At 36.2% G+C, this 26341-nt stretch overlaps 2 protein-coding genes and 11 non-coding genes across 14 annotated transcripts; 4 read left to right on the top strand and 9 right to left on the bottom strand.

Moving 5' to 3' along the window:
* Positions 1-212: 212 nt before the first annotated feature.
* Positions 213-323, bottom strand: trnal-caa (transfer RNA leucine (anticodon CAA)). Its single transcript has 2 exons — positions 286-323; positions 213-258 (listed from the first exon to the last, which is right to left on the bottom strand). It is a non-coding gene; the product is annotated as a tRNA-Leu (tRNA).
* Positions 324-670: 347 nt separating this feature from the next.
* On the bottom strand, positions 671-743 carry trnak-cuu (transfer RNA lysine (anticodon CUU)). The gene has a single exon. It is a non-coding gene; the product is annotated as a tRNA-Lys (tRNA).
* Positions 744-2882: 2139 nt separating this feature from the next.
* Positions 2883-3088, top strand: LOC117395754 (small nucleolar RNA U3). The gene has a single exon (XR_004543675.3). It is a non-coding gene; the product is annotated as a small nucleolar RNA U3 (small nucleolar RNA).
* A 717-nt stretch (positions 3089-3805) lies between these two features.
* Positions 3806-3916, bottom strand: trnal-caa (transfer RNA leucine (anticodon CAA)). The gene is made up of 2 exons: positions 3879-3916; positions 3806-3851 (listed from the first exon to the last, which is right to left on the bottom strand). It is a non-coding gene; the product is annotated as a tRNA-Leu (tRNA).
* A 347-nt stretch (positions 3917-4263) lies between these two features.
* Positions 4264-4336, bottom strand: trnak-cuu (transfer RNA lysine (anticodon CUU)). Its single transcript has one exon. It is a non-coding gene; the product is annotated as a tRNA-Lys (tRNA).
* A 2141-nt stretch (positions 4337-6477) lies between these two features.
* LOC131703550 (small nucleolar RNA U3) lies at positions 6478-6683 on the top strand. The gene has a single exon (XR_009309991.1). It is a non-coding gene; the product is annotated as a small nucleolar RNA U3 (small nucleolar RNA).
* Positions 6684-7399: 716 nt separating this feature from the next.
* trnal-caa (transfer RNA leucine (anticodon CAA)) lies at positions 7400-7510 on the bottom strand. The gene is made up of 2 exons: positions 7473-7510; positions 7400-7445 (listed from the first exon to the last, which is right to left on the bottom strand). It is a non-coding gene; the product is annotated as a tRNA-Leu (tRNA).
* A 347-nt stretch (positions 7511-7857) lies between these two features.
* trnak-cuu (transfer RNA lysine (anticodon CUU)) lies at positions 7858-7930 on the bottom strand. The gene has a single exon. It is a non-coding gene; the product is annotated as a tRNA-Lys (tRNA).
* A 2144-nt stretch (positions 7931-10074) lies between these two features.
* LOC131703525 (small nucleolar RNA U3) lies at positions 10075-10280 on the top strand. Its single transcript, XR_009309967.1, has one exon. It is a non-coding gene; the product is annotated as a small nucleolar RNA U3 (small nucleolar RNA).
* Positions 10281-10830: 550 nt separating this feature from the next.
* Positions 10831-10941, bottom strand: trnal-caa (transfer RNA leucine (anticodon CAA)). The gene is made up of 2 exons: positions 10904-10941; positions 10831-10876 (listed from the first exon to the last, which is right to left on the bottom strand). It is a non-coding gene; the product is annotated as a tRNA-Leu (tRNA).
* Positions 10942-11288: 347 nt separating this feature from the next.
* trnak-cuu (transfer RNA lysine (anticodon CUU)) lies at positions 11289-11361 on the bottom strand. Its single transcript has one exon. It is a non-coding gene; the product is annotated as a tRNA-Lys (tRNA).
* Positions 11362-12883: 1522 nt separating this feature from the next.
* Positions 12884-16457, top strand: LOC131702975 (uncharacterized). Its single transcript, XM_059005842.1, has 3 exons — positions 12884-13507; positions 13839-14023; positions 15099-16457. Exons 2-3 carry the CDS (start codon positions 13839-13841, stop codon positions 15883-15885), a joined length of 972 nt encoding a protein of 323 aa, XP_058861825.1. The 5' UTR covers positions 12884-13507; the 3' UTR covers positions 15886-16457.
* Positions 16458-18274: 1817 nt separating this feature from the next.
* Positions 18275-26144, bottom strand: LOC131702957 (uncharacterized). Of its 2 annotated transcripts, XM_059005761.1 has the most exons (9): positions 25105-26144; positions 24437-24568; positions 22650-22736; positions 22247-22336; positions 22043-22126; positions 21619-21696; positions 21201-21281; positions 19762-19813; positions 18275-19346 (listed from the first exon to the last, which is right to left on the bottom strand). In XM_059005761.1, the coding sequence occupies exons 3-9, from the start codon at positions 22719-22721 to the stop codon at positions 18292-18294; spliced, it is 1512 nt and encodes a 503-aa protein (XP_058861744.1). In that variant the 5' UTR covers positions 22722-22736; positions 24437-24568; positions 25105-26144; the 3' UTR covers positions 18275-18291. The 2 variants fall into 2 exon arrangements, with proteins under 2 accessions (XP_058861744.1, XP_058861745.1); XM_059005762.1 differs by lacking the exons at positions 18275-19346; positions 19762-19813; positions 21201-21281 and adding an exon at positions 23967-24238 and having other exon boundaries at positions 21423-21696.
* Positions 26145-26341: the final 197 nt, after the last annotated feature.

Genomic DNA, 26341 nt, shown 5'->3' on the forward strand with positions numbered 1-26341 from the left:
GGCATTTCTCATGTAAGCTACTTCCACTAATAGATCGTTTACAACAAAAATGCAATCTGTGTTAGGAACGCTATTTTAGTCCGATTTAAAATGGAAATTAAAATGGTATTGAGTGCTGACAAGAGTTTGGTATCAGCTGTTGATTTCCTTGAAACAATCTTTTATAGTAAAATGAACAAATTGATTCATTTAAAAAATAAGTAAAAGTGAACTGTCAGAAGTGGGATTTGAACCCACGCCTCCATTCGGAGACCAGAACACACAATTCTTTGGAAAGACAGCGTCCTTGAGTCTGGCGCCTTAGACCACTCGGCCATTCTGACAAGCTGCGTTTGCTTTAGTAGAAAACCGCATTATTTCATTTCAGCACAGACTAGGGTTGTCTATTGTATCAAGGCCCGATTGGGTTTATTACGCACATACTAACTTGCTCCATGAATGATGTAATGACAAGTGTAAAAAAAGAATCAGATTGAAGCCAACCCACGAAAGTAAGATTCTTTATTTCAATATCGGTATAGCTTTAAAGGATGCACGCATTTTACAATAGCAATTGCTATATGACAATGACCAATAAGTAATTGTGTTGCAATACTTTATACAATGTGAACAGAATCAGACATTGCTCCGTTGCCTCGAAGAAACATCTACAATTTGTATTTAAAAAGGACGCCCAACGTGGGGCTCGAACCCACGACCCTGAGATTAAGAGTCTCATGCTCTACCGACTGAGCTAGTCGGGCTGTCTGGAGAAAGTTTCTTTCTTTGAGGCGGGGTGAGAGAGGAAGTACCGACAGGTGCGTGGGACCTGAGATTCGGTGTGCTGCTGCTGTAGATGAGTGTTCTGGAGACGCGCTGTGTCTGTGTCTGCGGTGTTACAGCCGTGTGAGTATATTCCAAAAGTAAAGTGTTGGATAATTCGAGAGCTAGTCTGTTGAATAAAGCTCTGAGACGTGTGGTTAAATCCCGGTCTCATCAATTTTGTTTTGTTAGATTAAAAGTGTTCCAGCAGCAGGTAAATGTCCCCACACCTTTTGGTTCTGTTTACTTATGCTACACCGCTGCTAAACCTGAACGTTGCTGCTAATTATCTTAACTAAACTTGTATTGTTGTTGAATTGGTCTAATATAGTTAAACCTGTAATGTTGCAGCTAACGTTCCCTAATAATGTTAAAACTTGTGTGTATTAACAATCTGGCTTTTGTTGTTGTACCCTTGCTGCGAAGAGCTGTTTCCAATCACTTAGCACTCTTAAAAAGAAGTGTAATCGCTGCTATATGTTGGTCTAATACCCCATGCTTTTAAAATGTGGCTATTGGCTGGCTTTATTCAATTTCCCCTCCTTGTTTTTAGTACAACTTTAATACATTGTATTGTTAGTTATTTGAACTGATTTATGTGACTCATGGATCATTGTAATAAAGCTTTGTGAATTGTTATTCTGCCTTTGTCATTCTGTTGTCATTCCTATTCCAAACCTTTTAATTAATTTTTAGTAGTGTCGGTATTAGGACTCTCACTGGGTGTCACTGGGTGTGGCTGCTACAATCCCATATAGAATGCGACAAAACAGGTCGCCCTCCTTCATATAAACAGAAAAAGAATAAGTACACACACACACGAGTTGATTTACTGCAGCGTCAGACATCGGAGGTTCAGCAGTGTACTGCAATGTTGTAAAAAGACGTGTCTAATTCAGGATGGTTGAGCGAGCTATGGCGCAGCGTTCAGATCACAGTTACCCTGGAAGCGTGGCTTCGAATTCCATTTCTGACAGCTCTGTTTGTTCATTAACCACTCAGCCACGGCTACATGCTCTCACGGTTTTCCGTGAAAACAGCCATATTATTGTCAAAAGAAGCAAACGACACCCGCAGTAATGCTGCAGATGGCAGTATAGGCTAAATAATGAACCCAAGTCAAATGCCTTTGTTGAAACTCTATCAGATTTGTACAAGTCAAGCACACGTGGGAAATAATAATACCATATCCTTTCTGCCAACGTTCATAATAATGAATACATCCTTATTTCAAAATACGTAGCTATTTAACTGATCTTTTCAAACACCCATACACAAAAGCCTTATTTCTACTGAAAAACTAACTTGCTTCATGGCTGCTGCTACAGCACTCGGGCACGTTGTGCCTAGCGTTAGCGGACATAGGAGATAAGAAGACCTACAAAATATAACGCGCTGCAGTTTTTCAGTCCGGAGATTATTACAAATTAGCAGACTGTGCATTAAAATACACATGCATGGTGGGCGTCTCTGTTACAAAGAATTGTCACACTTTGTATTTAACTCCATAATGCGCCGGGACAAAATACGCAGATACTTTAAAATTATTTGGAGAATGCGGGCATCGATCCCGCTACTTCTCGCATGCTAAGCGAGCGCTCTACCATTTGAGCTAATTCCCCTTTAATGGTGCCAGGGATTCTCATAGGCTTCATCGCAGCTTGATACGAGCAAATCAGATTGTCAGTTGTTTTTTATTTTTATTTTGGCAATGTAGTCTGTGATTGCAAATTTAAAAAAATAATTTAATTAACTAAATAGCAAGTATTTCGACTAGAGGTATGTTTTCAATTTCTTTAAAAAGTAGTCTCAGCTCGTTTATTCAGTCGCTTAGAAATCCACAATCTGTGTCCCGATGCAGCAGCGCTGTGTGCTGTGGCTCGAGCTTGTTTGACGAGGCAGACGATGCAAAAATGCCAATACTTGCTTTTGTATCACACGACAAACTTAAGGTATGCTTTAACGGCCTGGCTGTCTCGGGTTAGTTTGTATTGTTAATGTAACACCTCGTTGTTGCCCAGTCATTGTTTCATATGAAGTAGAGCTTGCCAGTTGGGGGCGACGGTCTGCTAATAAAAGTTAAGACTATATTTGCAAGGATCATTTCTAGAATGAAACACGTTTTGAAGGGATTGGTCTCGGTATCCAGCAGGAGGAGTGGCAGTGTTTTCTTCTGAGCACCGAGCTGACAATGAGTGTTGTTATCGGGAACCTACTCGCTGCAAGGAATGACCACTTCAATCTTCAGTCGGGGGTTGCTGAAGGAAGGGGACACATTTTGAGTGTGTATCTCATTCCGGTAGAAACGTAGAAAAAAAGAAACCACCAAGCCCACAATTGTTCAGTTGTTTAAATCAATAACCACATTTAAATTGATCATTGCTAATGTCAAAACAATTTAAGAACACTTTAAATAGGGCTTGACTAATATAAAAATATAGCAATGTCTTTTGCACTACGCAGGACTAGATTGAGTTTAAAATAGACATTACATCTGAAAATAACTTGTGCTTACCCCCACTTACAAGGAAGCTGTCAACCTTTGTATTCGTCCTCATAACGTGTTAGAAAATGTAAACAGCAGTTGGAGAATACCGAAGTCGATCATCCTAGCATGTTAAACGAGGGCATTTCTCATGTAAGCTACTTCCACTAATAGATCGTTTATACTGTTCTCAATGGTCCACATCCCAGCCTGAGACCACGATCCAGTGGCAGTCAGAGATGTTTTTCAAAGTAATATGTTATTTGAAATATTAAAACAATCTTTAGTTAAATAACACATGTTTCTACACAAAATATTTTTCAGTGACTTCGACAAGTAGCCAGTTTACAACAAAAATGCAATCTGTGTTAGGAACGCTATTTTAGTCCGATTTAAAATGGAAATGAAAATGGTATTGAGTGCTGACAAGAGTTTGGTATCAGCTGTTGATTTCCTTGAAACAATCTTTTTTAGTAAAATGAACAAATTGATTCATTTAAAAAATAAGTAAAAGAGAACTGTCAGAAGTGGGATTTGAACCCACGCCTCCATTCGGAGACCAGAACACACAATTCTTTGGAAAGACAGCGTCCTTGAGTCTGGCGCCTTAGACCACTCGGCCATTCTGACAAGCTGCGTATGCTGTAGTAGAAAACCGCATTATTTCATTTCAGCACAGACTAGGGTTGTCTATTGTATCAAGGCCCGATTGGGTTTATTACGCACATACTAACTTGCTCCATGAATGATGTAATGACAAGTGTAAAAAAAGAAACAGATTGAAGCCAACCCACGAAAGTAAGATTCTTTATTTCAATATCGGTATAGCTTTAAAGGATGCACGCATTTTACAATAGCAATTGCTATATGACAATGACCAATAAGTAATTGTGTTGCAATACTTTATACAATGTGAACAGAATCAGACATTGCTCCGTTGCCTCGAAGAAACATCTACAATTTGTATTTAAAAAGGACGCCCGACCTGGGGCTCGAACCCACGACCCTGAGATTAAGAGTCTCATGCTCTACCGACTGAGCTAGCCGGGCTGTCGGGAGAAAGTTTCTTTCTTTGAGGCGGGGTGAGAGAGGAAGTACCGACAGGTGCGTGGGACCTGAGATTCGGTGTGCTGCTGCTGTAGATGAGTGTTCTGGAGACGCGCTGTGTCTGTGTCTGCGGTGTTACAGCCGTGTGAGTATATTCCAAAAGTAAAGTGTTGGATAATTCGAGAGCTAGTCTGTTGAATAAAGCTCTGAGACGTGTGGTTAAATCCCGGTCTCATCAATTTTGTTTTGTTAGATTAAAAGTGTTCCAGCAGCAGGTAAATGTCCCCACACCTTTTGGTTCTGTTTACTTTTGCTACACCGCTGCTAAACCTGAACGTTGCTGCTAATTATCTTAACTAAACTTGTATTGTTGTTGAATTGCTCTAATATAGTTAAACCTGTAATGTTGCAGCTAACGTTCCCTAATACTGTTAAAACTTGTGTGTATTAACAATCTGGCTTTTGTTGTTGTACCCTTGCTGCTAAGAGCTGTTTCCAATCACCTAGCACTCTTAAAGAGAAGTGTAATCGCTGCTATATGTTGGTCTAATACCCCATGCTTTTAAAATGTGGCTATTGGCTGGCTTTATTCATTTTCCCCTCCTTGTTTTTAGTACAACTTTAATACATTGTATTGTTAGTTATTTGAACTGATTTATGTGACTCATGGATCATTGTAATAAAGCTTTGTGAATTGTTATTCTGCCTTTGTCATTCTGTTGTCATTCCTATTCCAAACCTTTTAATTAATTTTTAGTAGTGTCGGTATTAGGACTCTCACTGGGTGTCACTGGGTGTGGCTGCTACAAACCCATATAGAATGCGACAAAATAGGTTGCCCTCCTTCATATAAACAGAAAAAGAATAAGTACACACACACACGAGTTGATTTACTGCAGCGTCAGACATCGGAGGTTCAGCAGTGTACTGCAATGTTGTGAAAAGACGTGTCTAATTCAGGATGGTTGAGCGAGCTATGGCGCTGCGTTCAGATCACAGTTACCCTGGAAGCGTGGCTTCGAATTCCATTTCTGACAGCTCTGTTTGTTCATTAACCACTCAGCCACGGCTACATGCTCTCACGGTTTTCCGTGAAGACAGCCGTATTATTGTCAAAAGAAGCAAACGACACCCGCAGTAATGCTGCAGATGGCAGTATAGGCTAAATAATGAACCCAAGTCAAATGCCTTTGTTGAAACTATATCAAATTTGTACAAGTCAAGCACACGTGGGAAATAATAATACCATATTCTTTCTGCCAACGTTCATAATAATGAATACATCCTTATTTCAAAATACGTAGCTATTTAACTGATCTTTTCAAAACACCCATACACAAAAGCCTTATTTCTACTAAAAAACTAACTTGCTTCATGGCTGCTGCTACAGCACTCGGGCACGTTGTGCCTAGCGTTAGCGGACATAGGAGATAAGAAGACCTACAAAATATCACGCGCTGCAGTTTTTCAGTCCGGGGATTATTACAAATTAGCAGACTGTGCATTAAAATACACATGCATGGTGGGCGTCTCTGTTACAAAGAATTGTGTACACTTTGTATTTATCTCCATAATGCGCCGGGACAAAATACGCAGATACTTTAAAATTATTTGGAGAATGCGGGCATCGATCCCGCTACTTCTCGCATGCTAAGCGAGCGCTCTACCATTTGAGCTAATTCCCCTTTAATGGTGCCAGGGATTCTCATAGGCTTCATCGCAGCTTGATACGAGCAAATCAGATTGTCAGTTGTTTTTTATTTTTATTTTGGCAATGTAGTCTGTGATTGCAAATTTAAAAAAATAATTTAATTAACTAAATAGCAAGTATTTCGACTAGAGGTATGTTTTCAATTTCTTTAAAAAGTAGTCTCAGCTCGTTTATTCAGTCGCTTAGAAATCCACAATCTGTGTCCCGATGCAGCAGCGCTGTGTGCTGTGGCTCGAGCTTGTTTGACGAGGCAGATAATGCAAAAATGCCAATACTTGCTTTTGTATCACGCGACAAACTTAAGGTATGCTTTAACGGCTTGGCTGTCTCGGGTTAGTTTGTATTGTTAATGTAACACCTCGTTGTTGCCCAGTCATTGTTTCATATGAAGTAGAGCTTGCCAGTTGGGGGCGACGGTCTGCTAATAAAAGTTAAGACTATATTTGCAAGGATCATTTCTAGAATGAAACACGTTTTGAAGGGATTGGTCTCGGTATCCACCAGGAGGAGTGGCAGTGTTTTCTTCTGAGCACCGAGCTGACAATGAGTGTTGTTATCGGGAACCTACTCGCTGCAAGGAATGACCACTTCAATCTTCAGTCGGGGGTTGCTGAAGGAAGGGGACACATTTTGAGTGTGTATCTCATTCCGGTAGAAACGTAGAAAAAAGAAACCATCAAGCCCACAATTGTTCAGTTGATTAAATCAATAACCACATTTAAATTGATCATTGCTAATGTCAAAACAATTTAAGAACACTTTAAATAGGGCTTGACTAATATAAAAATATAGCAATGTCTTTTGCACTACGCAGGACTAGATTGAGTTTAAAATAGACATTACATCTGAAAATAACTTGTGCTTACCCCCACTTACAAGGAAGCTGTCAACCTTTGTATTCGTCCTCATAACGTGTTAGAAAATGTAAACAGCAGTTGGAGAATACCGAAGTCGATCATCCTAGCATGTTAAACGAGGGCATTTCTCATGTAAGCTACTTCCACTAATAGATCGTTTATACTGTTCTCAATGGTCCGCATCCCAGCCTGAGACCACGATCCAGTGGCAGTCGGAGATGTTTTTCAAAGTAATATGTTATTTGAAATATTAAAACAATCTTTAGTTAAATAACACATGTTTCTACACAAAATATTTTTCAGTGACTTCGACAAGAAGCCAGTTTACAACAAAAATGCAATCTGTGTTAGGAACGCTATTTTAGTCCGATTTAAAATGGAAATGAAAATGGTATTGAGTGCTGACAAGAGTTTGGTATCAGCTGTTGATTTCCTTGAAACAATCTTTTATAGTAAAATGAACAAATTGATTCATTTAAAAAATAAGTAAAAGTGAACTGTCAGAAGTGGGATTTGAACCCACGCCTCCATTCGGAGACCGGAACACACAATTCTTTGGAAAGACAGCGTCCTTGAGTCTGGCGCCTTAGACCACTCGGCCATTCTGACAAGCTGTGTTTGCTTTAGTAGAAAACCGCATTATTTCATTTCAGCACAGACTAGGGTTGTCTATTGTATCAAGGCCCGATTGGGTTTATTACGCACATACTAACTTGCTCCATGAATGATGTAATGACAAGTGTAAAAAAAGAAACAGATTGAAGCCAACCCACGAAAGTAAGATTCTTTATTTCAATATCGGTATAGCTTTAAAGGATGCACGCATTTTACAATAGCAATTGCTATATGACAATGACCAATAAGTAATTGTGTTGCAATACTTTATACAATGTGAACAGAATCAGACATTGCTCCGTTGCCTCGAAGAAACATCTACAATTTGTATTTAAAAAGGACACCCACCGTGGGGCTCGAACCCACGACCCTGAGATTAAGAGTCTCATGCTCTACCGACTGAGCTAGCCGGGCTGTCGGGAGAAAGTTTCTTTCTTTGAGGCGGGGTGAGAGAGGAAGTACCGACAGGTGCGTGGGACCTGAGATTCGGTGTGCTGCTGCTGTAGATGAGTGTTCTGGAGACGCGCTGTGTCTGTGTCTGCGGTGTTACAGCCGTGTGAGTATATTCCAAAAGTAAAGTGTTGGATAATTCGAGAGCTAGTCTGTTGAATAAAGCTCTGAGACGTGTGGTTAAATCCCGGTCTCATCAATTTTGTTTTGTTAGATTAAAAGTGTTCCAGCAGCAGGTAAATGTCCCCACACCTTTTGGTTCTGTTTACTTATGCTACACCGCTGCTAAACCTGAACGTTGCTGCTAATTATCTTAACTAAACTTGTATTGTTGTTGAATTGCTCTAATATAGTTAAACCTGTAATGTTGCAGCTAACGTTCCCTAATACTGTTAAAACTTGTGTGTATTAACAATCTGGCTTTTGTTGTTGTACCCTTGCTGCGAAGAGCTGTTTCCAATAACCTAGCACTCTTAAAGAGAAGTGTAATCGCTGCTATATGTTGGTCTAATACCCCATGCTTTTAAAATGTGGCTATTGGCTGGCTTTATTCAATTTCCCCTCCTTGTTTTTAGTACAACTTTAATGCATTTTATTGTTAGTTATTTGAACTGATTTATGTGACTCATGGATCATTGTAATAAAGCTTTGTGAATTGTTATTCTGCCTTTGTCATTCTGTTGTCATTCCTATTCCAAACCTTTTAATTAATTTTTAGTAGTGTCGGTATTAGGACTCTCACTGGGTGTCACTGGGTGTGACTGCTACAATCCCATATAGAATGCGACAAAACAGGTCGCCCTCCTTCATATAAACAGAAAAAGAATAAGTACACACACACACACGAGTTGATTTACTGCAGCGTCAGACATCGGAGGTTCAGCAGTGTACTGCAATGTTGTGAAAAGACGTGTCTAATTCAGGATGGTTGAGTGAGCAATGGCGCTGCGTTCAGATCACAGTTACCCTGGAAGCGTGGGTTCGAATTCCATTTCTGACAGCTCTGTTTGTTCATTAACCACTCAGCCACGGCTACATGCTCTCACGGTTTTCCGTGAAAACAGCCGTATTATTGTCAAAAGAAGCAAACGACACCCGCAGTAATGCTGCAGATGGCAGTATAGGCTAAATAATGAACCCAAGTCAAATGCCTTTGTTGAAACTCTATCAGATTTGTACAAGTCAAGCACACGTGGGAAATAATAATACCATATCCTTTCTGCCAACGTTCATAATAATGAATACATCCTTATTTCAAAATACGTAGCTATTTAACTGATCTTTTCAAAACACCCATACACAAAAGCCTTATTTCTACTGAAAAACTAACTTGCTTCATGGCTGCTGCTACAGCACTCGGGCACGTTGTGCCTAGCGTTAGCGGACATAGGAGATAAGAAGACCTACAAAATATCACGCGCTGCAGTTTTTCAGTCCGGGGATTATTACAAATTAGCAGACTGTGCATTAAAATACACATGCATGGTGGGCGTCTCTGTTACAAAGAATTGTCACACTTTGTATTTATCTCCATAATGTGCCTGGACAAAATACGCAGATACTTTAAAATTATTTGGAGAATGCGGGCATCGATCCCGCTACTTCTCGCATGCTAAGCGAGCACTCTACCATTTGAGCTAATTCCCCTTTAATGATGCCAGGGATTCTCATAGGCTTCATCGCAGCTTGATACGAGCAAATCAGATTGTCAGTTGTTTTTTATTTTTATTTTGGCAATGTAGTCTGTGATTGCAAATTTAAAAAAAAATAATTTAATTAACTAAATAGCAAGTATTTCGACTAGAGGTATGTTTTCAATTTCTTTAAAAAGTAGTCTCAGCTCGTTTATTCAGTCGCTTAGAAATCCACAATCTGTGTCCCGATGCAGCAGCACTGTGTGCTGTGGCTCGAGCTTGTTTGACGAGGCAGACGATGCAAAAATGCCAATACTTGCTTTTGTATCACACGACAAACTTAAGGTATGCTTTAACGGCTTGGCTGTCTCGAGTTAGTTTGTATTGTTAATGTAACACCTCGTTGTTGCCCAGTCATTGTTTCATATGAAGTAGAGCTTGCCAGTTGGGGGCGACGGTCTGTTAATAAAAGTTAAGACTATATTTGCAAGGATCATTTCTAGAATGAAACACGTTTTGAAGGGATTGGTCTCGGTATCCACCAGGATGAGTGGCAGTGTTTTCTTCTGAGCACCGAGCTGACAATGAGTGTTGTTATCGGGAACCTACTCGCTGCAAGGAATGACCACTTCAATCTTCAGTCGGGGGTTGCTGAAGGAAGGGGACACATTTTGAGTGTGTATCTCATTCCGGTAGAAACGTAGAAAAAAGAAACCATCAAGCCCACAATTGTTCAGTTGTTTAAATCAATAACCACATTTAAATTGATCATTGCTAATGTCAAAACAATTTAAGAACACTTTAAATAGGGCTTGACTAATATAAAAATATAGCAATGTCTTTTGCACTACGCAGGACTATATTGAGTTTAAAATAGACATTACATCTGAAAATAACTTGTGCTTACCCCCACTTACAAGGAAGCTGTCAACCTTTGTATTCGTCCTCATAACGTGTTAGAAAATGTAAACAGCAGTTGGAGAATACCGAGGTCGATCATCCTAGCATGTTAAACGAGGGCATTTCTCATGTAAGCTACTTCCACTAATAGATCGTTTACAACAAAAATGCAATCTGTGTTAGGAACGCTATTTTAGTCCGATTTAAAATGGAAATTAAAATGGTATTGAGTGCTGACAAGAGTTTGGTATCAGCTGTTGATTTCCTTGAAACAATCTTTTATAGTAAAATGAACAAATTGATTCATTTAAAAAATAAGTAAAAGTGAACTGTCAGAAGTGGGATTTGAACCCACGCCTCCATTCGGAGACCAGAACACACAATTCTTTGGAAAGACAGCGTCCTTGAGTCTGGCGCCTTAGACCACTCGGCCATTCTGACAAGCTGCGTTTGCTTTAGTAGAAAACCGCATTATTTCATTTCAGCACAGACTAGGGTTGTCTATTGTATCAAGGCCCGATTGGGTTTATTACGCACATACTAACTTGCTCCATGAATGATGTAATGACAAGTGTAAAAAAAGAATCAGATTGAAGCCAACCCACGAAAGTAAGATTCTTTATTTCAATATCGGTATAGCTTTAAAGGATGCACGCATTTTACAATAGCAATTGCTATATGACAATGACCAATAAGTAATTGTGTTGCAATACTTTATACAATGTGAACAGAATCAGACATTGCTCCGTTGCCTCGAAGAAACATCTACAATTTGTATTTAATAAGGACGCCCAACATGGGGCTCGAACCCACGACCCTGAGATTAAGAGTCTCATGCTCTACCGACTGAGCTAGCCGGGCTGTATGGCAAGCCAAATTATCATTTAGAGATATCTCTAATTCATTTATAGATATCTCTAAATATTTGAAGATATCTCTAAATCATTTCCAGATATCTCTAAATATTTGAAGATATCTTCAAATATTTAGAGATATCTCTAAATCATTTTAAGATATCTAAAATGCATTTTTAGATATCTTTAAATCATTTGAAGATATCTTTAAATGGAGCTTTAAATGAGATATCTAAAATGCATTTTTAGATATCTTTAAATCATTTTAAGATATCTCTAAATGTTTTTGAGATATCTTTAAATACTTTTCAGATATCTTTAAATCATTTAGAGATATCTCTAAATAACGTCCTATTCATTTAAAGATATCTGCAAATCATTTGAAGATATCTTCAAATAGCTTCCTGTTCATTTCGAGATATCTCTAAATCATTTAGAGATATCTTTAAATAACTTCCTGTTCGTTTAGAGATATCTCTAAATCATTTGAAGATATCTTCAAATGAACAGGAAGCCATTTCAAGATATCTCAAAATGACTTCCTGTGAAAATGCTCTATGTTTTCAATGGACTTCCTGTCCATTTAAAGATATCTTCAAATGAACAGGAAGTTATTTAGAGATATCTCTAAATGTTTTAGAGATATCTCTAAATGAACAGGATGTTATTTGAAGATATCTTCAAATGATTTAGAGATATCTTTAAATGAACAGGAAGTTATTTGAAGATATCTTCAAATGATTTACAGATATCTTTAAATAATATGTGGATTTGGCTAGCATGGTGCGCCAAACTGTCATTTAGAGATATCTTAAAATGAGGGTTTTAAAGATATCTCTAAATCATTTAAAGATATCTTCAAATAACTTCCTGTTCATTTAAAGATATCTGCAAATCATTTGAAGATATCTTCAAATAGCTTCCTGTTCATTTCGAGATATCTCTAAATCATTTCGAGATATCTATAAATAACTTCCTGTTCATTTAGAGATATCTCTAAATCATTTAGAGATATCTCGAAATAACTTCCTGTTCATTTAGAGATATCTCTAAATCATTTGAAGATATCTTCAAATGAACAGGAAGCTATTTCAAGATATCTCAAAATGACTTCCTGTGAAAATGCTGTATGTTTTCAATGGACTTCCTGTCCATTTAAAGATATCTTCAAATGAACAGGAAGTTATTTAGAGATATCTCAAAATGATTTAGAGATATCTCGAAATGAACAGGAAGCTATTTGAAGATATCTTCAAATGATTTGCAGATATCTTTAAATGAACAGGACGTTATTTAAAGATATCTTCAAATGATTTAGAGATATCTTTAAATGAACAGGACGTTATTTGAAGATATCTTTAAATAATATGTGGATTTGGCTAGCATGGTGCGCCAAACTGTCATTTAGAGATATCTCTAAACCATTTCAAGATATCTCGAAATAACTTCCTGTTTAAAAGTAAACCAGGAGAAATATTTTATTCACTCAGTTAAGGAGTACAGTGGGGGCAAAGGCTCTATGGCTCATCCTGAAGCTGTACTAACAACTCTTGGAGCAATTAAAAATACACTCAGCACACTTGAAAGACATTTTCAAGACGGTTCTATTGAAATTGATAACAGTTATAGACTGTTTCAAAATGCAAAAACAAACTTTGATAGAATCAGTATGGAAATTCCAGAAAACGTTAGAGTGGAAATATCAAACTGTTTTCATGAATTAATGCCGGTGTTCGAAAACGAAGGAATTTCTGACACCCAGTCAAGCATAAATACCGGTGGTGATTTCGTGGTTCAGCGGAGGAGAGAAGGTAAGTTAATGTCTCTATTCTCTTTGGGAACTACAGTCATTTTAATACACACGTGGATTGGTTATTGTCGCATTTAATTTTTTATTTATTTATTTATTTTTAATACAGGTCAGTTTGGTTTGCCAAGGATTTCTGTTTCGAGACACCAGCTCCAGATTTTCGTTTCTCGAGGATACACAGGAAAGAGGATTGCTGAACATTTAGGATGCTCGGTGTCATACATTTATAAGCGCTTAAGCGGAGGGTCTGTCACCAAGAGACAAATACAGCAACATCACAGACAGCGAACTCGATACTGAAGTAAAGTCACTTCATTCCCAGTATCCAAATGCAGGGGCCGAGGTTAGTTATTGTATTTACAGCTTTGAAATTGGTGTTTATTCTTTAATGGTTGAGGGTCTGTGCCCGCTTTCACTACGAACGTTTACGTTAAAAAAAAAAAAAAAGATTTGAAAATGTGGGTTTGTATCTGATTTGTTCAAAATATAATTATAATTTGGAACGGATACCTGTTTATGGATACCTGCGCATACAAACAATGCTAATATTATAATGTCCTGGATGTATTACAGCAGTTTATTCCAATAATATAATAGTAACATTTTTGAGTCATAACAACTGTGTCATAAAAGTAAGCATAATAAAACAAATTGATGTTTGCTTTCCTCTATAGATGATGAATGGATATCTTAGAGCTAAGGGGATATTTGTTCAGCGACAGAGAATACGCAAGTCTCTAAACAGCATCGATCCAGTAAGCAGTGCTGGACGAAGGGCCCAAGTCATTAACAGAAGATCTTACCACGTCCCATCACCAAACAGCATGTGGCATATGGACGGTCATATGAAGCTGATAAGGTGAGTCTACTTTGTGTGTGTGTTAAATATATAATTAGCGTGCACAGGGGTAGGGGTCAGGGTTCGTAGGTGACGCAATCAAAGACATAAGCCCGATATCAACTTGACATCAACTCGAGTTCTGGGAGAAATCAGTATACTCGAGTTGTCTGTCCATGGTAACGAGGTTAATATTTTATTTTACCCAATTATCTGATCTGAAATCACATATGTTAAAGATATTTGTTTGGCTGCTCATGTCTATTGACCACGAAAAAAAAATTATATCACTTTATTACATTTTATTCTTTATGTATTTAATATACATGCATTCATTTTGAGTACATGTTTGTCCCAATTTGGCACAATGGCTTGTATGCATTTAGTCTGAAGCAAAACTATCCAATTTTCTCAAATTAAACTGCCATATTTGTTCCTGGAAGGAAAGTAATAGATTTGTATTTGTTTGTAATAGATTAGGCTCTCATGATGAATCTTACCCTCATTCTTCAGGTGATCGTACTGAAAGGTCAGAATCTTCATAATTAACTGGGTCATTGTTTTGAGAAGAGGTCATATAATTAAATTGTGACAAAGTGAGGATCGTAATTTTCACTTGTACCAACTGGAGGGCAGATTCTTCATGAAATCCTTCATGAAATCCATAGATTGTCATTCCAAAGGGCAAATAAGTAACTGAAATCAGGTGTAACAAAATGTGGCTACTGCACAGTTTTTATATGTAAACAATGTGACTATTTTTAGTTATAACCCTTTAAAAATTAACACAAACGATATTGTTGTTCTGTCAGCATTGTAGTAGGTGCCAGATATCCATTTTCCTGGATATTCTTGAAAATGAAACAGAACCTATATGTGCCAGTCCTGGTAGATAGGTGAATACTGCCTAATTAAAATAAACTTGAGAACTCTGCATTTCACCCCATATAGAGGCACAATATAATCTGAATATTTAACCTTTATTGGTGTTAAAATGCTCTGACTGCTATTGGTGAAAAAAATATGTATTGTTCACAATACGCATATCTCATTACTGTAAAAATAACTTTTTTAAAATGTTTACTTTTGATTGTAGGTGGGGATTTGTTATCCATGGTGCCATAGATGGTTTTTCTCGCCTTGTTCCATATTTGCATTGTGCCACAGACAATAGCTCAAGCACAGTTCTACAGGCTTTCTCCAAAGCAGTGGCAGAATATGGGTTACCGTCTCGCATGAGGTCAGACCATGGTGGAGAAAACATACAGGTAGCCTTGCTTATGAACATCTTGAGAGGGCTCCAGCGTGGCAGCCACATAACTGGAGTATCTGTTCATAACCAGAGAATAGAAAGACTTTGGAAAGATGTGTTCCTACAAGTTGTAGAGCCCTTGTACAAGGAATTCTATGATTTAGAAGATCTTAGTATATTAGAGGCAGATAATGATGTTCACAAAGCATGCTTGCAGTTGGTGTACCTTCCAGAAATTAATAAAAGATTACAATTATTCAGACAAGGATGGAATAAACATAAAATCCGAACAGAAAGGAACAGAACACCTGAACAAATTTGGTCAGATGGATTGGCTGCAACACTTGCAAGCTCTGCTGAATCAGGGGCAAACATTTTGGATGGTAAACAATTTGAAGAACATTTAATATTACATTTACAAAGAGCTGGAGTCCAAACAACAGATATTTTTAGTATGACAGAAACTGAAGAGCATTCCAATCCACTTAATTTAACTACTCAGCAGCTTAATACCCTTAAAGAGGAAATCCAACTTGAAGGAGACTTTAGAGATAAATATGCACGTTGCATTCACAAAACACTAGAGTTTATGTTTTCTAACGATACCTCCAATGCATCTCCAAATTATTAAATTAAATTATTAATTGAAACAAATAATAAAACCATCCTATTTGTTTTAATATGATCATTCTGGAACTTAAGTTTTCAAGACACAGCACAGCAAAATGTTGTACTTTTTAACCAATTCAGGAAGCTTGTTTTCCATGATTGTCTAGGTGCGGTCGGAGCAAATGAAGTTGTTTTATGATTTGGTCATGAATTACACCTAGCATAAGGGTGTCTAGAAACTGCAAGTGGACATAGACCTGTGTGGTTTTGTAAGCTGGAGGGTACACTAGCTGTGGGAAATTACGGCTTAAAGTCTTTATAACTACCAAGCAACATTCTACTTTTACCTACATATCTTAATTCCACTTAATCACTATTGTTCTAGAAAAAAAAGTAATACTTTTGAGGAACTGATCCTGCATTTATTTATTTATTGTACACAAAGAGATGATTGGTGGTCATAGTTACCTGTGGTAAAAACTTTCATATAATTTGTCCAGTCCAATATGAAAGCAGGACACATTGTATTTATAACATCAAACTGTATTTAAATGCTTCTGTTCTGATTGTAATATTTTACCATTAAAGATATGACTGAAGACTATAACAATGTTATCATTCAAAAACATGTTTATTTATTTGTGTGTCTTTTTTAACATGAACACCCTTAATGTCTGTTTGAAAGTTAAGACAGCATTATTTTCATAAATATGAAATGTTTACAACATCATTTTGGTACAAAAGTTAAACAGCAAGTATGTGAATTTGGCAATTAACTTCTTATCCAGTCAGGAAAAAAATAAAACTCACACATTTTCTTTCTTCACTTGAGGAAATAAAGGTTACATACAATGTTTAATCCCCAAAGAGGTCATTTTATACAAACAATTTGACGTCATATTTTCAAAATAAACTTTTTTGTAAGAAAACACACTTGAGATGTAGAAAGAAAATGCCTTACACAACAAAGGGCATTTGCTCAAACAACTTGACACCATCAGTATGATAAACCATGAGCGGCAAGGTTCCATTCCATTGAAAATGTATGGTTTTAATTGGCACATCGTAAGCTCAGACAGTAAAATGCAACAGAATAAAAACAGTGTTATTTCAATGAAATGGCTGAACAGCCCTGTAACTTTAAAGTAGGTGATAAGACAATGCAATCAAACATTTGGAAGGCAGATTTATCATATTTTCCACCATCACAGGACTTGGTGAGTTAAGTTTTACACCTTAAACTTAACGTGATTATTTCTTAGACTCAGATGAGAGGAACATCACAAGTCCCGTTTAGTAGTAGATTTTTTCTTTATTGAACATTGTGTATTGTAATTGTGTAATCGCATGACAAGTTACACGTGTTTGACAACTGTTTTGTGTGTATATATATATATATATATATATATATATATATATATATATATATATATATTAGCTCAAAGAGCCAGCTGCCAGATACACACATACATACATTATATATATATACACATACATACATACACACATATATATACATACATACATACATATATATACACACACACACACACGACTGCGGTGAAACCAGAGTAAGGGTGGTTATGTAAAAAGTCGGTTAAATGAATCCTGTTTTAAATATCATTATACACAGTTGTAACAATTACTATATTCACATAATTATTGTTTTGAGATTGGGCTTTTATTAGGGAGCTCCCCTAAATCACTTGAGAAGATAGATACAGGGTATTAATGCTTGTGACAGGGTAGACGTCTGTCATGTGGATGCGTGCATCTGCTGCTGAGTGACAGGCAGGAGATCGAGACGGAGTTGATATGCCCCGCAGGCGAACAGGTTTTATTTGCACATCAACACACTGAACAGCTCACGTGACACTACCAGCAATGGTAGCGCACGGAGCACATACCACGAAAGTGTAGAAAAACTTTGGTAGGATCTACAATCTCTGAACTAATCCTCTCTGTTCAATAACAAACTAAAGTTACTGAAGAGCTTGATCATAGCGGATAAACGACAGATTACTGTGTGTGTGTGTGTGTGTCTATATATATATATATATAAATATATATATATATATATATATATATATATATATATATATATATATATATATATATATATATATGCTCAATAAAAAGCCTATGTCATAAAAGTAATTGGAATGGATTAAAAGGGAATTGGAACAGAAAACTATAAATTTTATCTCAACTGATTGCTGACCCTCCATTTTTTACAGGCTTTACGCTGTGGTGTTCCTGGGAAGTCATGCTATCAAGGCTTTACAAATCATTATGAAAGAAGCAGGCTTAAGTAGTTGGGCATTTACAAGTAAAATATATATTTTTTTATATATAAAAAAATCCCTTGTCAAATGATTCTTCACATCACTTGACTTCAGATATAGCTGCTGTGATTCTAACCACTACCTTAAAGCATTGTCATTATAAATGCATTCTCTGAATTTAGAATGGATTTCATTTCTCGTTTGAAGTCCTGTACTGAAGCATAGCTTACTGGTATTTCTAGTGTATTGCTACAAGTGTGTGCAATAGGTCTCCTCAGGCTACCACAAAGTCTATTAAATACTATTGTAATGCCATCATTTGGCAGTAATGGGGATCCTGTAACAAAATGCAGAAATTTGGACATTTCATCCTGATCCACTGACTTGATGAAGTCACGTAAATAGTAATAAGCAACTTCTTCTTCAGGTTTCAGGTCTTTTTCAGAAGTTGTTATACACTGCAACACACGGTCTGCAGTAGGCATCTCCTGCCAGTACAGGTACGAAATTAAGTCTGTATCTAACTGTGACCAAAATGCTCTCATATGAGACTCTGGAATAGCCTGCCTTATAAAGCAATTCAAGAACATTGGTTTTATTACCAGTTCATTTTGTGCTACAAGAACCAGTTGCTCTCTAAAATCTTTAGCTGAAGGAACTGTGTGCATGCCATTCACAGAATAAAAGGTCAGCAAGTCAGATTTTTCAGAAATGCTTAGTTTTTCAAAACTATTCAAAGCCTTTTGCAGCAAGGTTCGTTCAGGTACTGTTACATGGAGCATAAAGTCATCCAACAGTGTTCTACTATCAATCATAGAGGTATTAAACACAACAGATAGCAGTGTTGATCTACAAAATCTGGGTGGCACGCAATGATTAAGCTGACACATATGTGACAAAACGTTACCAACAACAGAAAAAATGTCCTGCGCTTTGGCATATTGATTTACTGGTATACATGGGACAAGAGCATCCTCACCTTTAAACCACTGAATGAAAGCACTGTTCCAAAAAGAAGAAAAAAGATCTTTTGTTAACCCACCAAAGTCATCTCCCTCTTCCCCAATAAAGTTAACATGTAAACGTTTATTGATGATACTTTGATTACTGTAAATTCTTTGTACATCTTCTAGAACAGTGTGTCTTTTAACTTCAACTGTAACTTCTTCTTCCAATAACACATCTAGATCAGAGAAAGCTGTGTAAGGTAGAAACACAAATGTTACATTACAGTAAGTTGTACCTTTCATTCCTCAACTTTCATATTTTGCAGAAATATGCTGAATGTTATTAAAATATCCACTATCATGGCATCTCAATTGTGAGAGACACCGTGTTTCTTGAAGAGATCACTATAGTGAACATGAAATACACACCCAAGAGCCTCTTACGATGTATGGATTATCACCCAGTGCAGTCTCTACCTCACCGAGGGTTTTGTTCTTTCTTTTTTTTTTTAATTACGTGCAGTTTCATAAACTAAAGTTTAATACGGTAATATAACATAATTTTTAGTCAAAAAAGGTCAGTTTGGCAGTGTTCCTAAACTGCAATTTTAGAGTTGCCGAATAATGAGTTCTAACTGAGTTAAAAAAAATAAAATAAATACATACCTCTTTCAAGCTCCTGCTCCTTTTCTCCCAAAAGAGACTGGTGGAGCTGAACCTTATGGGAGAGAAATATTAGAGAAAATATCTAATATGTAACATTGCAGAAAATACTGAAATTAAAACCTCTCATTAAAATACCTTAACCATTCTTTTCATCCAATCAATTTCTTTGAATTCAATATACTGTATGTATTAGCATGGAAGACAATCCAGCAATAATGGAGAGGTTTAAAGTTCTGGCAACACAATTATTAACCTGGGAAACAACAAAAGCTTATACCATAACAGTAACAACATAAAAAACTTCAAATGTAATATACTTGAGCAAAGCTATTTCAAAATGAATTATCTTATGAGTGCGCTGAAAATTATTACATAGTTTAAACAAAGACTAAGCTAAATATAATATTTTGCATGAAAACATTAATCAATAACTTATGAACACCGAATTATAAAATACATTTTTCAAAAACTAAAAACACTCAGGCCGTAACAAACATTTTGTTTCTTGCCTTCCAAGCAATAGCAGAAAGGTTTGTAACTTTTCTGTAGATTTTCAAAACATTAAAACAGCACTTTCTAATTAAAAACATGTTGGCACCACAAACCTTTACTGGCAGGACAGGAAGATGCTCTCCAATGACATTGGTAACATGACCTGTGATTGGCCACCTTAGGTTGAAGTCCTATTGCTCTGCTGAAACTACAGATGCAGAGGAGTTGCTGTTAATGTGCTATTAGTCTGTCCTCCATTTTCAAACTACAGATGCAAGAGAGTTGTTGTGGATCTGTTTTTAGGTAAGTAAAATTATTGCTATCACACTCTTCATTCAGTATTTTACTGAAATATTATTTTCCAAACAGAATAATCTTGAAAGACTTTGAAATGCATTTTTTATTAAGCTTTCTTTTTGAAATTGCAGACAAACTAATGTAGTTAGATGTGTAGTTCTAAGAATACATCCTTTGAACTTCAAGTAAAAATACTACTACTGTAATAATAATAATAATAATAATAATAATAATAATAATAATAATAATAATAATAATAATAATAATATTGCATTAAGCATTCCAAAATGTAGATAAAATGATTCCTGTTAAACAAAGACCACCACATCTAGCTACAACACATTAGCTGTCTGCAATTTTTTTTAAAAAGAGGCTTAATAAAAAAAAGATATATGCTTTTCAGTCTTTAAAGATTTTCATGCTTGGAAAAGAATATTTTAGTAAAATACTGAATGAAGCGTATGATAGCAATTATTTTCCTTACCTAAAAAACAGTACATCCACAGCAGCTCTCTTGTATCTGTAGTTTCAACTTAGGTTGATCAATCAGAGGTCAGGTTACAAGTCATTGGAGTGCTTCTTCCTGTTCTCCCAGGGAGGAGTCCAGCCAGGAAAGGGTCTTTGTATCTTTGTTCCAGCAGTACACTTACTGTTGGTGTGTCAGCATTTACATATGAGAAAGGTAGTGGTGGAGGCGTTGATGGATGAGTAGTCCATTCTGATAATTGAAACTAGTTATAAAAATATATATAAAAGAGTATAATTAGAATAAAAGACTGAGTGCTTGAAGTATGCCAAATTATATATATATATATATATATATATATATATATATATATATATATAATCAATTACAGGATTTTGCAGCTACATAAAAAACAGCTTGTCTACAGTATTGCAATTTTCTAAGAATTCTGGAGGATGACATCATGATGACTGCAGAGTACAATGTTCATTCCAAGAAGTTCTAAGGTGTTATTAAAAATGACTTCACTTTATTGTTTGCACTGGTTCCATAGTCATCGCATAGTGAATCTATTCATCAATAGTAAGTGAATAACCTGATACCTGTGATTGGCCAGCTGCAATCAGTTCATTTTCGAAGCTATCAGCCTGAAATAGTTGCTCAATGTCCAGAATCTCAGTCTATATAAACAGAAATGCATTCTTTGTGTAAAAATAGTATTTGAACTACCTCTCCTTAAAATGAAAATGTCTACAGGTATCTGTTTGCCCCTAAGAGAAATGTTTTTTGGCAGCTCATTTCAGATGGAACATCCAGCACCAAAGTAACTGGTTTTGCAAAGACCTGGTGAACATATAAAAATCAGATCATGTTTTGGGGCAATACATCACTGCTGATCTGGTTTAAAACAATAACTGCATTTAAAGCCCACCAAACTGACCAGACAAGGGCTTTACAAACACTAATATATTACATAAATAAGCACAATAGACCAATTAAGCAATATAAGCAATATAGTTATCCTACTTCAGCTGCCCTTTGTGGGATGTTTTCTGATGTTTCATTTTCTAGAAGATCAGCCATTGCATTGGTAGCATGTTGTTGCATAACCTAAAAAACGGAATCATTACTTTTTCCAGTAAATGAACACAAATTAGAAACACATTGTGTAACAAGACTCCTTTAATGTGTATGGACTCCTAAGTGAAGGAACAAAAACTATGACTGTACCTCATTTTCTCTTTGGTGGTAGTCTTCTACAATGGGATTTTCTGAAGTCCTTGTACCAATATTTCCATTTGACAATTCTTGTATATGCACCTGGAAAAAATAGCAATGAACACTACTAAATATTCACCAATTTAAGTACATGACAACCTTTTGGCAGAGCTAAAAGCCAATTCTGCTCAATGAATGTAAAGTTAACATAAGACTGTACTGATCATTAATGTCATACTGCACCCACAAGATGAACTGGTTCCTACACCTTAGCATTGGGCATACAATAGTAGCACATTCTTTATTGAGCAGTTGTATGATACAATGGCCTGTGGTTTCATAGTAAAAAATATAAATAAGATAATTATTTATGAAGCTATCCAGTCATTTGTTCTTCTGTAGAGGTCATATCTACCTGCTCCTGAACTTGCAATTGGGTCACTGATGCATTGCTTCCTGCTGTTACTTGACGGCTTTCATTTAACATCCTTCCTTCTGTTCTCTGAATAATACAAACAAAAATCCATAGCTAATGAGGAAAACTCATGCAATTTCCTATTTGTACTCTTGTATGTTTGTATTGATTGACATAGATTTGTTTTAAACCTTAGGATAAATGTTGTGTGTGTCTGTGGTGCAAATATAGGGTTGGCAGGGAAGGGGTTAAAATCCATAATACATGTGAGAATGTGGCTGGAGCCTTAATTGAATGATTAATGGTTAATTAGGCTCCAGCCACATGTTATATAAGGAAGTGAGATCCTTTGTTTGGGGAAAGGTGTTTAGGTGTGTTTGAGGTGGTATTGTGTGGCACTTGGTCAGGGATGGGAATGCCGTCTGACTTCAGAATAGCTTTGTTTAACCTTTTATTTTGGCACTTGTGCTTGTTTATTTTCTTACTGACACTTCTTTGTGTTAATAAATGTGTGCACCGGTGCTTTAAACTGCAGCTTCCTGGGCTCCGAGTCTCCTTATTGATGCTATCCTGCTACAGTGAGCAATAAGAACTCTTACTTGAGAGGTTTGATGGGGATTTACAGCAGGTTACAATTCACATTTATTGAGACATAAAACAAACACATAACTGAACACACATCATGAGATAAAGAACAAAGTTAAATACAATTTGCAAGTGTGTTTCTTAAATAATGCAATAATACATTATTTTAAAAAGCATGTGTTTTAATGCCCTGATTTAAACTTTGTGTTTATGGCAACCAGCCGAGAAGTGACATATATTAGAATTAAGAAAATATATTGCAATTAAAACTAGTTCTATCAAAGTATAACTATTTACTAACAGACCACTGTAATAGACTGATCAAATACACTGGCATTTAGTTTTATTTACATTTGCAAAATTGGTAGGAATCACATATGTAGTGAATTTAAACTAGGCGAATCTCTGTATGATGAATTGCACTGCAGTATAAATCTTTATAGCTTCTTAAGAAAACATCCTCAGTTTTTGTAAAGTAGTTAAATTGATAAATATAATCTCAATCAATCCTGAAATTCTAGGTGATGCAGAAACTTTTGGCTATAGCTGTACATTTAAATTAAGCAGAGATTTCGGATATGTATGTATGTAGGCATATGTATGTCTGTCTCTTTGTCTATATATATATGCACACTATTTAAGCTTCTATTATTGTATTTTGATTTAATCTAAAAAAAAACTCGATCCATCTGTAGTAAAGATCCATCTGTCATAAAGAATAAACTGACCTACCTCAATTGGCAATGGTATATCACGATTAGGAACTATAAAAATCTTTCCTTTTCCTATCTTGGTTTGTAGGTCAGCTGCAGACGTTATGTTTAGCTTACTAAGACGCCGACCCTTCTCTGCCTTTGCAAAGGTAAAGCCAGTTAGATGCAAAGGAACGTCAGGAAAACTATCTTGCACAAAATTCTCTAACTGTCTTAAACTCCAGCTTCGCTGAACAGTAGATTTTGAACCATATCTTTCATTGGTAGCAGGTTGTTCACATTTAGGAACTCCTACAGCAACATAAACAATGGAGAAACAATCAGTGGTTTGATTAAAATATATAAATTTTATTGTGTAACATAACATTTGCAAATAAAATGCATGGTTTTAATCTTTACGCTTTTTCTTTTTTTTTTTTTTTAAATAGTAAAAAATAAAATGCACATTAAACACTGGAAGGGTTATCATTAGGAGAATACGTAACCTACCTAATCCATTTCTTGTCAGTCTTGATAGTTCAGACGGTGGTGGTACAAATTCTTCATTGTTCTTTTGCAGTAAGAAAAAATGAGTCTTCCATAAATGTCCCCTTTGCCGTCCTTTTTTTCTGCCTGTCTTTCCTACATTAGTTTCCAATTTCCAAGAAAGAAAGAAAGAAAGAAAGAAAGAAAGAAAGAATGAAAGAAACAGCTAAAAGTACAGAAGGCATAAAAATCAGGGATAAGAATTCTAACTTCAGATAGTCAACATTGAATATTATTCTAGAAGTAATGGAGAGCAGAAAAAAGGTTCACACAAAATCAAAGTTGATACGAAATAAAAGAAAATTACCTTATTAACATTAAAAATACTTTTAAATAACTAACATAAATTACTTAGCACCATTCTAAATATGAGGACATCTGTGTTGCTTTATAGTAACAAGGTAGCAGCAGAAAAGGAATAAAAGCAGTGTCTTTAGATATTCTATCCCTTTTTTCTGTCAAATATTAAATGATGTATGACACTGTAAAAAAGAAAATGAAAACGTACTTAAATGATCATTAACATTAAGATTAATAATAAAAAAGGCTATTATGGCCTACATTTAGAAAAATAACTGGCTGGCGTAAAGCAGGTTGGTAATATAACATATTTTCTTTATGTTTTATGTTACCTGTCCTTTGTGATGAGTCCACAGATCTACTTCTAAACAAGGCCCTTGTTTCACTGACAAAAGAGGCTGCATCAAAATCATCTATATCGTCAGTTGTATGAGACCTCAATTCAGATTCCGCTTGGCGAACTGATGACAGGGCGCGGGTTAAAACCCTGTGTACCTGCTCTCTTTCACCTGTCATGAGGCAGACCTCTGTAATCAAATAATGCTGTGAATATTTACAAAGGGTTATATAACGTTACATAATAAACACCCACAAAAGAACGTAGTGCTCTGAATAACCACACACATTACTGTATCATTCACAGTACATATATTTTAATTATATATCTGTTAATGATTAGTAGCCTATAAGTGAAATGCTGATAGATTGAAAACAGTCACAGTATCGGAAAAGAAGCACGGAGCCGGGGAGGGACATGAAAAGAAAATATGTCTTGCGGCGTTGCGCATGACCTGTTGCCCGAATATCAAAAGCGTCTTCCCACTGTGCGAAACTCGCTACCTGTTTTAACCTGTTTTTGTTTCCATAAGAAAATCAAAAACTTTTTTGATGCTTTCCGACAGCTGGACACGAGTGCAATTTACATAAAGGTCGCATAATTACTATGCATTGTGTAAATGTGAAACCTATATGTTGTCCTATATGTTGTTAATGACCCCTCACCCCCAACAACAGTCGGAAAAGCTTCCAGATCGCAACGAAGAACATATTGCAAGTGGTGCGCGACCAGTCTGAATTAACATGTCATATCTGCAACGCAATTATGTTCTAATATTCTCCATTAGCTCGCAGTCACATAAATAGCGACTCAATGTCAAGCTGCCACAACGTACACACATAATAATATATTGAACCCAACGATAAATTGTACCTGTTTTGTATGAAGTTTGCACGCTTAACTTCTAATCAAGTATACAGATGGTCTCACGTTACATTTTCATTAGGCTTTTTTTTCTTTTTCTTTTACACAAAAACCTTAACTAATTCTTTGTTCTAAAATCATTTATCTCGTTGAACGTTTTTGTACCTTACACATAAGCACATCCCCACGCGTCTAAGTTATACTGTACTTACTACACGATTATTTTTTCTGTCATAAATCATAAATAAACATAAATAGCGGTACTATTCATGTACTTACCTTTTTTTCCAGTACAAAAAAGTAATGAGGTTTAAATAAAAAAAATACAATCTTCACTTCGTTGTTAGAATTATAACAGTGATGCCTCC

Source organism: Acipenser ruthenus, chromosome 32 (assembly GCF_902713425.1).
Source record: "Acipenser ruthenus chromosome 32, fAciRut3.2 maternal haplotype, whole genome shotgun sequence".
In the NCBI taxonomy this organism is placed as follows: Eukaryota; Metazoa; Chordata; class Actinopteri; order Acipenseriformes; family Acipenseridae; genus Acipenser; species Acipenser ruthenus.

Bases quoted from the DNA above. Each gene is read 5' to 3' on its own strand.
- LOC131702975 (XM_059005842.1), top strand. From the start codon at position 13,839: ATGATGAATGGATATCTTAGAGCTAAGGGGATATTTGTTCAGCGACAG. The intron at 14,024-15,098 runs GTGAGTCTACTT...TTTTGATTGTAG, and splicing joins GGTCATATGAAGCTGATAAG to GTGGGGATTTGTTATCCATG.
- LOC131702957 (XM_059005761.1), bottom strand. From the start codon at position 22,721: ATGTTAAATGAAAGCCGTCAAGTAACAGCAGGAAGCAATGCATCAGTG. The intron at 22,337-22,649 runs GTAGATATGACC...TATTTTTTCCAG, and splicing joins AATTGCAAGTTCAGGAGCAG to GTGCATATACAAGAATTGTC. The intron at 21,282-21,618 runs GTATCAGGTTAT...TTTTATAACTAG, and splicing joins TTGCAGCTGGCCAATCACAG to TTTCAATTATCAGAATGGAC.